The 12,113-nt window shown below is 32.4% G+C and overlaps 2 protein-coding genes across 8 annotated transcripts in view; both read left to right on the top strand.

The window, feature by feature from the left end:
- Positions 1 to 7,378, top strand: part of LOC148940575 (tyrosine-protein phosphatase Lar-like) — a 42,725-nt gene extending 35,347 nt beyond the window's left edge. Inside the window, 2 exon segments of the mRNA XM_089105524.1 lie at positions 1,792 to 1,927; positions 6,445 to 7,378. Of these exon segments, the coding sequence (XP_088961650.1) occupies positions 1,792 to 1,927; positions 6,445 to 6,519 (211 nt within the window). The 3' untranslated portion in view covers positions 6,520 to 7,378.
- CaMKII (Calcium/calmodulin-dependent protein kinase II) overlaps positions 1 to 12,113 on the top strand; it is a 234,429-nt gene that overhangs the window by 77,516 nt on the left and 144,800 nt on the right. The window lies entirely within an intron of this gene.

The following is a 12,113-nucleotide window of genomic DNA, read 5'->3' as shown; positions in this document are numbered from 1 at the left end:
GGACAAGGATTTTTTTGTGTGGGGGGGGGGGGGGCTGTACGAAAGGTTACTATAGTTATAAGGGGGCCAGGAGTCAAAGCAAAAATTATTAGTTTATTCAAGAACCAACAAAAAATAAGTTTGAAAAAGCTTCGCCCAAGGATTCGTTGTAATCAATAATAAGGGCGAGTAAACAGACCTCGTGCCGACAGTGGCGCTCGGTGGAGGGGTTCAGGGGCAGTTTGGGGGGGGAGGGGGGTGACGAGCGTTATTGCACTTTAATGGAGCTTTTATTGTTTTAATATTGTTCTTTTAAATTGTTTTTGTACAGAATTTTCTTGTAGTAGTTTGTTTTTAATAAATTTTTTATTATTTGTTTTTTTTTTTTTTTTTTTTTTTTTTTAATAAAATTTTATTTTTTGTTCGTAAGCAATATAGACTTACTCTTAAAAATTGAATATAAGGGAGGGGGGTATCCGGGATCTATGCGATAAAGCTTTGATGGTCCTTCTGTTTAAACCATGCTAATTCTTTCTTTTTTTGGGGGGGGGGGGTGTAGAGTGAGTTCTCGGTCAATATTTCCATTTTTTTACACATTTTTAATATTTGGCATAAAATAAAAAAAATTACCATGGCTTTTATTTCTTATTAAATAAAATTTTGTCGTTTTCGTTTATTATAATTGGACAAAGTTCATAAGAACAACTAATAGTAATTAGCAGTAAGGGAGTCCAACGAGTTGCATATATTCTGTTGATTTCCGTCAAATACCTAGGCCAAAATGTGCTTAATATGGGCAACGTTAATCTTGAGCTTATTAGGAGGTTGAGTATTATGAAAATGCAGTGCTTTTTTCTGCTTCAGTTGCAGTTCATACGTTGTGGAGGACTACGGGGTCAATATTCTTGTCGTTTCTTTAATATCTTAAATGTATTCAGTCTAAGGACACTTTATTACTCCACCCTTCTCTCCAACAGCATCATCACAATTAATTTTTAAAAAATAAAAATTATATTCCTCTGTTGCCAGCTAAGAACTCTCTTTCGTTAAGAATATTGTCATGTTTTAAGGTATTTGGTCTTTTGCGTATTTAATTGTGTCTGTTTGTGATGCCAGTAGCAGGGTATGAATCTTCGCTTTATTTTCATTTTATTTAATCTTGCATACCTTTTTGCATATTTTTACCAAAAAATCTCTCATACTATCGATAATCAGATTAAAATCCCTCATATTAGAAAAAAATCATTATAAGTATTTGTGACGTTATTAATATAAAAATTTTTTTTCCAAAATTAAGGATCTAAACAAATTTTCCCAAAATCGTGATCAATCTAGATCATTTTTGTTCTTTTTTTCCGCACCCGGACATTGGTAGTATGCCAATTTAAAAAAAAAAAAATATTCTTGCGAGTCCTAGAAAAAAAAATTCACAGCTAAACAAATAAATATAGTTGGTAGTTGGATAGATGGGTAAGGTAAAAGCCTCGTTCAAGTGCACATTTGTCTCAATTGCTGGATTAGGACGACAGTTTTTTTTTTTTTTTTTTTTTTTTTTTTTTTTTTTTTTTTTGCCAAGTAATTACCTCTTAAACATAATATATATAATTGTTGTTCATTTAATAAGATAAGAGTTATAAACAAAAGCGCATACAGTATTGCTTCCTGGGAGCGGGTAGAATCACGAAAAAATACCATATTGGCCCTATTTTTAATACTTCGTGTGGGGGGGATTCTTTTAACCAATTCCAAGGGGAACTTCCCTCTCCCCGTTTCTGGGTGCAAATATGTTAATAAATATTTTTGTCATAATAGTGCTGGCGGTGGAAGGAGCGGCGTCTTTATTGCGATGAGTATTATCTTAGAACGAATGCAATATGAATGTGTATGTGATGTGTTCCAAACGGCTAGAATTCTACGAGCACAGCGACCCGCTAAGGTTCAAACTGAGGTATCATCTTTTAGTATTACTTAAAAAAAAATTGAAAAGTGCCAAATTTGAATGTTGTTTTTATATCTCCATTTTATATATTTAAAACTTAAATCCAGGTATACTAATAAAAAAGAAATCGTTAAAAAAAAAATTGATAAGGTTTAAAAAGAAGCCTTTTTGTGATACAGTAAAAAACGTATCTAAGCTTTGCTACACTTGATTCATGGCTCCAAAGTGGGTCCATGCCCAGTGAGGGGAGCTGGTGATTTTTCAAGGTGATTTGAGAATTATACAGATGGAGGAAGGAGCTCAAGAGCCGACCTCAATATGATCATACGCCCAGGGGTAGTCGTATAGGGGCCGAGGGGGGGGGGCAACGCCCCAGAACCCATTCCTCCTCCCCTCCCAGCTGAAATTTAGTTTCTTTAAATGTTTTGTCAATTCACTAGTTCATAATTGGATTTCTAGAACACAATTCAGTTTTTTTTAGAGTACGACAGTTCCGCAATGTTTCCAACAATGGAAGTTATGATTTACTGGGGATGGGGATTAAAAACCTATTCAAACTGTTTTCAATTTTTTATTTGTGGGGTACACCCACATGAAACTATTAACTGCAAAATCTTTATAGGTCATTTTATTTATTATCAAAAATTATATAAAAGAATTGAGTAAATTTTATATTTTGGAAAAAAAAGGGTAGGGGTAATCAACAAATAAATACCTTGATAACTTTTTTAAGTATTACACGAGATGAGGCGATATAATATTAAATTCCTGAAATTTAGCTTTTAAAAAATTTTAATCTAATTTGCATTTATTTTAAAAAAAAATCAGTTAAAGTAATGCCTTATTGTAAAGTCGTTGACATGTGTTTCCACACATTTAAACACTTTTAAATTATTTAATTATGAAAAAAAAAATTAGACGCGGGTCCGGGCGCGCCCGTACCCGCGGCTAATTTTTTTTCACTATTTACTGAATTAAATTTCTTGGTCCGTTTAAATTATTTTATACACTATTTTTAAGTAAATACCGTGCTGCACGAAAGTTTTTTTTTCTTCTATCTTAGGATGTGACGTCTTATATGCTTAGTTTTATTATTATTTTCTCTCAAATAATTGAATAAAAAACTACAAAATTCAGAAGAAATGAATTTGGGGAGCACGGGGTGGGAAAGACATCATTAAACAACCAGATATAACATACACACTGGCTATTCACAATGTGAATAGCCACGATGTTTTGTCGAGCATCAATGAAATCGACGTGCATCGTGCTCAAGCATGGAGCGTCGATGTTTCATCAATTTATGATATTAAATAACCAGTAAGATGGTAAAAATAAATAATAATATAATTTAAATATTGTTTTATTCATTTATCCGCCCGCTCATTTCGGTAATACCCATTCGTGCGTCAATCAAAAAAAAAAAAAAATCAACAATAATTAAATGTATAAAGCAATATAACTTACACATACCGAAAAGAAAGCGGGACGGGTCGAGGGATATACGACGGGGTATAGCTCTAGGGGTGCCACTATGTGAAAGAAAAAACACTAGATTTTAGTTTTTTTTAGTTGAATTAGTGATTTTATTGAATAATCAAGTGATTTATGTGATGATAAAGTAATTTTTTGTTTAGACAATATAAAAAATCACTATAAAGAGTGATAAATCACGAGTGGTGGCAAGCCTATATAGCTCTTTCGAATGATGATCGCTTACTGGGTATGCTTTACACAGTTACTGATTGAAATAAAAGGATTTCCCGGGGGTGAATAACGGTTCAATGTTTGATGTTTTTCTTTAGTTACCCTGTTATCGTCACCTGAAGAGGGCCTCTTTTAATCTAGTTTTTATTTTTATTTTGTCTTTCAGATTTTTATCTGCTTATTTTTTTACTCTTTATTTATTTTTGTGCTCTTAGGACGGTCGAGCGGGGGTCTTGCCCAAATATCGGCATATTTATCCTTCATTTCTTCACTGGCTGGAATTATTCTCGTTTCTACTTCTTCTTCACAGATTTTTTTTTATATAATGTGTAGCCAGGATGGTCTTAAAACTCTTCTACCAGACCTCCTCAGCTCCCCAGATCTATTTTACTTCAATTAGTAGACTGCCTGAACAACTTTTTAAAACAACATTGTAATTTTTGTTTTTGTGTTGATGTTTGAGTTGATCTAAATTCAACACCTACTTGGTCCAGTCATGGATCTCTGCATTTCGAAGATGAAACTTGGGTTGTTCCGTTATAGTTCATTGGCTGATTAGGAATTGCAGTTTCCACCGACCCATATTTTATTTTAGGCACTAATCATACCATGGACACTGTCCAGGGTTTTTTGGTGTTTGCTTACGTGCCTGTCTATAGTAAATTTTCTTCATTGAATTTAGCGTAAATATTACAAAGTAAAGCAGCTTGACTTTGAAACCTAAAAAAAAAATTAAAAAGTATATTTTGGTAGATCGGCTTCTGAAAAGGTCGTATGTTAGTCATCAAGCATTTTGTCTGCTTACTCAACCTAAGATGTGACAAATTTATACCAGAAAAAATATTAATCAGTTCCAGCGGTCAATAAAACTAACTTATAACCATGTATGTGTCTAGGCATATATCCATCAGACCCCCATAATTCGATACATAAGATATGCCATTAAAATATATTAGTCCACATAATGTTTATTTTGGATAAAAGTTGATTTTTCATTTTATTTTTCTCATTTTCACTTTTTTATTCTTTTTCTCTCTCTCTTTTTCCGGTATTTATTCTTATATAGTAAATTTTCTTTTATGTAAATCAAAGGTAGTTTTATGAGAGTGACAGTGGGGGTACTTTATTCGGGCGCAGGAACTTTAGGGGCGTAAACTTTCAGATAAATGATCTAACAGTGAAAAGCATCTTGCAATTTTGAAGTTTTATCTGTATTAAAATATAGTAAAGGGTGCAGTTAATAAATGAACATATTAATAAATTATTAATTAATCGATAAAATAATAAGGTAAAAAATAATGAAATAATAATAATTAAAATGTTTAGAAATGATTACACATTTTAAATAATAAATTAAGTCAATAAAACATAAATTATTAATTTATTAATAAACCAAAAAATAATGGTGTTAATAATTGAAAATTTTGTTAAATTTTGGTCCGAAAATTGCGTGGGAGACAGGGGGGAGGGGAGCTAATCAAGATTTTGCCCCGGGGTCAAGGGGGGTCAGAACGGCCACTGATGTACAGAGGGAACATAGAAACTCTTATTATTATTCCAATACGGACTATAAAATACTTATGTCTTTATGCAGTGTCCTCTTTTTTAACTTTGTGAATTGATGGAAAAGTTTTCTGAGATAGTTCAATGGTAAAGAGTTCTTGTCCGATAAAATCCAGTTGTGTTTCTAGGTTAAAAAAACTATGGGTTATATTTATATCCGTAAATAAATTTAAAGAAATAAAATATGAATGAATAAGGCTACTATCATAACTCTTTTAAATAGGATCCAATGAGTGGCAACAAAATATTTTAAAAGTATGTTAAGAAACAACGAAGAGAATCTATTGCTGACTTTAATGGGTTTGTTTTATGGAAAGGAAGGTCTAAGACCATGCAGAACTATTTTCTGTATGTTCTGTTGTTTCTAAATTGGTGCTATAGGAGCTTTGAAAGTGTTTGGGCCTAAAATTAAAGAGAATTTTACAGAGGAATCAATAAGGGCGTGGTATTTGTATCGCATGCTTTTCAAACTTCACGCGTAAATTTAGAATGTCTTGTTTCCACTAAATTATAATCAAGAAGTACTCCAACGCAGATGATAGCTAACACACGAGAGATTTTGATCTTAGTTCGAATGACTCAATCCGTAAAAGCTCCAGAAGAGTAACATTATGACGATAGGAAAACAGTTTTTTCGATGTTTGAAAAATTTATGTTTCAAACAATACATTCTTTTTTTTAACTGAAAATGTATTTGCAGCGTCATTTGAAAATTGCTGTCTGCTCATTTAAGTATTCCTTGTACATCGAAAGTAACAGGAGACCGAGTATTGAACCTTATGGAACCCCAACTATGCTGGACCGGTTCCAATACATTTTGCTCTGAGGGTTGAAATTTTTTTACTATAGGGATTTATGGCCTTGTGTCTTAACTTGGAGTCGCGGTCTTCCGCCTATTGTCTCTCAACAACATTACTGCACTTTATAGTTTCAGTGGCCGAGCGATGGAGCAAGGGGGGACTTTTGTCATCGGGTGAAACCTCCGAGGAGTTGCCACACGCAGAGGATATGTCGACACGGCACGGCACTCCTCACCGTGGGCCCGGGCCCCTGCGGATGGGGGGGGGACGAAATTTTCCTATGACGCTGAAAACCCTAGCTATGACTGGATAGTTTTTTAATATTGGTTACATAATATAAGTTCCTTTTTCTAAAATAACCTCAAGAGCTTTTTAAATTCATTTTTTTGGCTTAATCAAGCTGTAAAATCTCCCCTCATCAATTGAAAACCAATCAACAATTTTATTGTTTTGTAGGATCAGTACGAATTTTGCTACCGAGCTGCCTTAGAATACCTCAGCAGCTTTGACCACTACGAAGGGATGGACTGACGGTACGTCGGGGGAGCTGGAATGCGATGTCTAATCAATGGAGGAGCTTCTGGCCGAGTTGCAGGAGTTAACACTCTTCCACGCAACTCCACATCAACACTAACAAGACCTTCTGCAGGCTCAAACACTTTAAAAAGACATTAAATTTAAATTACCTGCACAAAAGTCCCTCTCCCCCGCCTCGGCACGAACATTGAAAGGATCGAGTGTTAATAGTGTAAAATTGGTGCTTTGTTGATGCTATTCTGAAATTCGGCTGCTGTGATATTTTTGAGTTTAGGCTAAGTGACAACACTGCCCAGCCAAAACTTTTGTTAATGAAGAACATGCTGTTTTTACCTTTGATTTTAGATATTAAGTAGTGCAATAGCCATGTCTGTATTTAGTGTGTAGTAGCCTATATGCTATTGTAAATTTTTGAAGGGATGTTCTCAGTAATAATTATCGTTATTACAACTAATGAATCTGTATAAATTGTACTTTTAGTTCTTGAAGAATGACAAAGTTTCGTTCTTAATTAAAGTTTAATTGTTAATTCTTGTGTTTTGATTCTTCTCCGACATCTAAAAAGGAAGTAGATTTAATAATTTCTATTTTTGATGAAGTTCTAGTGGACTAATGTATATTAGAAAATGTTAGCCTTTTTATTAATCTCTAATCTGACTCATTTTAAAACCAAACCCATCTTTGGCATACGTAACATTCTTTTTCTTTCTATTTTGTAATTATGTTTGTTATGTTATCATTAATAGTTTGTGTATAACAGTATCTCCTTGGAAAAGATCATAATTACTATCTGCTGGAACTATTGTAATAAAGAATTATAGCTAGGAATCTGTTTTTGAAATAGTAAAGACTAATCTCCTCGGGGGGGGGGGGGGGGTTAAACACTGGAGGGTTAAAAATGTGGTGTTGGTGATCTGATGTTGATGGTGAACCTGACTTGTGATAAAAGTATTACATATTGTAATGATAGTGTAATAATATAATAATAATTATAAGAGTATACAAGATATATTTCTAATTCTTCAGTTCTCTACTTTTTTTGTAAATATTTGTTTATATTTCATATAATGCAATAGAAGTGATTTAAATGACTAAATAGATGTATTCTTAATTTATAGCCATGGGAGTCGTTGCGGGGGGGGGGGGTCTGTGAACCCCTCAAAATAAATTTGTTTAAAAAGAATTTAAAGCCAAATCCGCTTGGAAATAAGGATAGCTCGCCCTAGTTTAAAGTCAAGAACAATTGTGGAGAGCCGCCACTGTTGTTATTAATACATTTTATACATATTGAACCTCGTCTGGTTAGTCCTATGAAATATTTCACAGTAGTACAGTATTAGTAAATATTTTTATATGATTTAAGAGATTCATTAAGTTAAAAAGTTTTTGGGTTTTCTTATATTTTTATTGTTTCAAATTTAATTGAAAATTAAAATATTTACTCAAATTCATTAAATATAAATTGGTTTTTGTTTTATAAATTAAAATGACTTGTTGAAACTGAGAACGAAATAAATAGAAGTATTTTTTTTGGCATTTGATTGCCTAAGTTGCCTATTGCTCTTGAGCTGTCTGTTTCCACTTTTTTTAAGTCTATTTTTTGCTGACTTTTCCCTCAATTTTTTTTCATTGGTGCCTGCCATTACCAAAACCGGCATAACAATATATGAAGATTTTTCAATTAAGAATTGAATTTCTAGTTTTTTTTTCGATTTTTAAGACATATATGGTTGTGTAAGATTCCACTTAACCCCTTGCAAACAATCCTATTTTCATTTTCCTTAGTACTTGAAACTTTTAATTGAAATTAAAATATTATTTACATAAGATTTTTTTTTTCTCTAATGCTCTATGACGGTTTATTGTCAGTGGGGCTTGTGGCTTTTAATTCCTACCCACTTCAAACTATTGAATATCTTGTTCTTATCAGTATCCTATATTTAAATCATTATTTAAATCTATTATTCATATAATTATCTAAATCTGTATAAATCAGGTTTTGACGCCCATAATTCGACTTTAATTATTTCTTGTTTTATATTTAAATGAAAAAACATAATTCCAGCTTTCTTAATTTGATAAAGTGCAGCAACTTCATTGTTTAATTTAGCAAAATCACATTTGTTCAAAAATTTGTCAAATTAAGTTCATTTAATTACTTGCAATAAAACGTGAATTAGACTTCATTTACGTGATTTAGATTTGATTTAATTAGAATTATTTAGATTAATTAAATTAATTAATTTAGATTATGCAGCTATCATATCTGCTTTTTTTCTACTTTTTGTACGTGAAGACTATTTGTAAGGGCTTGATATCTTTTTCATTTGTGTAATTTGCAATTTTTGTAACTTTATGTTCTTTTTTATGATTATTTATGATTTGTGATCAAATGCAAGGAGTATGGAGAGCTTATAAGACTGGAAACTGGCGTAAGTGTCAAAAAGTGAAATCACGCCACCATTTAATGTTTGACCCTCAACTCCTTAATACTTGTTTGTTGGTGTCCTGTTTATTGCGGGGGTGGTTAACTCATTACACAGTAGTGACCCATTTGGCCTAAAAAATTTATTAACCAACCTCAACGAACACGGCCAGGGTGGCTACGGGTTTTTACCCCCCCCCCCCGAAAAAAATGTCTGTGGCGTTAAACATAGCCAAAATGCATATAAAGAAATTTATATGCGTTTTTTAAAGTTTATTTGAGTTTCCCCTCCCCCTTTTTGAGCGAAATTCTCTCAATAAATAAAAAGGGATTAAAAAAAAAAAAATCAGACTTAAAATTTTTTAAAAAAACTAACAAAAATTTATCAAAGCCCTTGCATCTGAACCTAGTATTACAGAGTAATTTCAGCTTTAGTCCTCTCAGGCGTGGATCTAGAGCAAAACCTTGGGGGAGGCCCAATCGGACCAGGGTGCCAATAACCAAATTTTTTTTTTTGGGGGGGGGGAAGTGGAAAAAGGGGCCCATAATTGTACCAAATGGACAAAAAAAGGATAAGGGGGCTCCAGAAAAATCTTGGGGGGGGACGGCTGATCCCCCTGGATTCGCAATTGAGTCATCAAGCCTTTCAGTCTAATTATATCTCGTATCTATTTTCCTAAAAAAAATTCTATTTACTTCTAATTTAAACTTTTTATTCTTATAAGTCTATCTTATTCCTTTGCATAATTGTCAGTGATATTCATTACGTCTGAAAAAGCAGTTATGTATGGAATGTATGTAAATTGATGTCGTTTTCAAAATCTATTTTATATAAATATAAAACTCTGTTCTGATTGGAGTCGAATTTTTTATTGACAGCAAAATTTTAGGGTCAGCTAATGAAATTCGGTTCATTTCCGATTTGGATCGGAGTTTAAAAATTAGTTTCTCCAGACGGCTAAATTGTGTTTTCAATACATAAATGCTTTCTGTTTACGCACTGGAAAAATGTAGTATTGACACCTGTTTTTAGATATTTATCTAAAGTAACTTTCTAAAATAATATGTATATCTTTTTATACAAAGTTTTCTGGAAAGAATCAAGAAAAATTCTCTTTTAAACAGAAATAGGGCCTATAAACCAAATATTGCATAGCGACGTTGCTTGGTCATTTTCTCTCGACAAAATTTACCCTCCTCTCATAAATTAGCGTAAGGGTTGCTATTTGATGGATTGGAGTCCCTGAAAAATGCCCTTAGCCATGGTCCTCACCCTTAACTGGTATTGCTTACCCCCTTCCCCGAGATAGACCTAAGACCTGAATAAACAGTATGGGAAATAGTGGCCTAAAATCTCTCTGTTTTGACCCCTGCTCCTGTCCTTGATAAAATATTATCATGATTACCGGTAAGGCCTGCTAAATGCATCTAGTTTTCATTTGAATATAACAAATATATTGTGTACAAAGTCTATTTAATTTTTTTGGTAACGTGGAATAAACTCCTCCCCTTAATAATACTATTTCATACAATATCAAAATTTTGTCTTCTGATGTTGAGTATTACTATTTTAAATTATCAAAGTTTTAGCCCTAAGGTATTAATTAATGAATCAAAATGCAGCAGTTTTAAATTTGTTTGAACCCAACAAAGGATGTGAATTTTCTAAACAATTTGAGTCTAGTCTTACCGATTTAATTTGAGCTAGACTAGAGACGTCGAAGCATTTGTATTTGTCATATTTAGAAAACCTCCTAGGATTTTAAAGGTGGTTTGATACTGTCTAAAGGTCGTTCTAATATTCGACATCAACACACTAATAAATCGTAGATGAAGAATTTTCAATTAAAAAGATTAGAGCTGCCAAATTCGCTATTCATGTATCAGTGACTAAGGTCCTTTCACACTAGCTTCCATTGTGCAGTTTTTGCTCTGCGTTTGAAGAGACAGCTCTTGGAGTGTGTAAAGTATGACCCTACTCGGGGATCAAAATCAGGTGCATTGTTGATAGTTTTCTCCCCTCCACTGGGCATACCAATGAGAAATTACTGATGTAATTAGATTCAGATGTAATTAAGTTAGCATAAAAGATTCTGCGTTGAATTATTTGGATAAAAATCCATAATGTACATAATGATTATTTTGATTATCTATTTGGTTTTTGGAGGATGTATTAGACCGGATTTTATAGTGTAAATGTTCTTAAAACTATTCTGAAGAGTTTATACTAAATTTTATATCAAGAAAAAAAATATGTTTTTTATATACCGATAATATTGATTCATCTGATTTATATGATTTATCTTAATACAGTTGTATAAGTCAACAAGATCCAGTTGCTTTGAACCACTGAGCAACTGGCTTGAAAAAATGTCCCTTCTGAGTGTCTTAGACCTTTTTTCTGTCTAAGTTTTAAAACACAGACCGGACCAAGGAAGCATTCGCAGTGTAGAGAGGGGCGGGGGCAAGGGGGATGGCTGTCCTTGAACGGAGCTTCTGAGGGCGCGCCCCCCTGAGCTTTTTTGTTTACTTAGCTTGTTGTAGTGATGGTGGAGTGGGGCAAGACCATCAGTGTAATAGAGCGTTGAAGGGACTTAACTGTGTCTTAAAAAACTAAAGGTGGTTGTCTTACTTAAGTCATTTGAAAAGCTAAAAATAGCGTTAACAGTCAGTTGTGTGTTTGTATTTTAATGTATTTATTTTTTATTTTAGTTGGGTGTGTGCCAGTTGATTTTAGTTTTTAATTTTTTAATTCTGATATTTTTTTTTATTTTTATTATATATCATATTATATAAAACATAATTATTAAAATATAAATTTGAAAATGAAAAATAAATTACTTTTTATTATTTACATCAATATAAGAAATAAACAGAGAGATTACTTTTATGTACGTCAATCTTCAAAAGTGCACAGTAGTTTTATTTTTGAATAAACTTTTATGAGTTATGTAAGAAAAATACTTTGTATTGTCTATTTTTGGTTTTAAAAAAATTTTTTAATATAAAAAATTAGTTATTTTAAAAAGTATGTAATATACTAATAACTTAAAAGGACATATATTTTACATTAAAAATGAGTTTTTATTATGTTTTAAATTTTCCTACGGTAATAATAATCAAATATATTTATTCACGATATTCTTAAAAGTTGTTTCTCTGT

Source organism: Artemia sp. Qi Xiang Cuo, chromosome 19, assembly GCF_049724085.1.
Source record: "Artemia sp. Qi Xiang Cuo chromosome 19, ASM4972408v1, whole genome shotgun sequence".
In the NCBI taxonomy this organism is placed as follows: domain Eukaryota; kingdom Metazoa; phylum Arthropoda; class Branchiopoda; order Anostraca; family Artemiidae; genus Artemia; species Artemia sp. Qi Xiang Cuo.
This window is presented reverse-complemented; position numbering and strand designations above follow the sequence as displayed.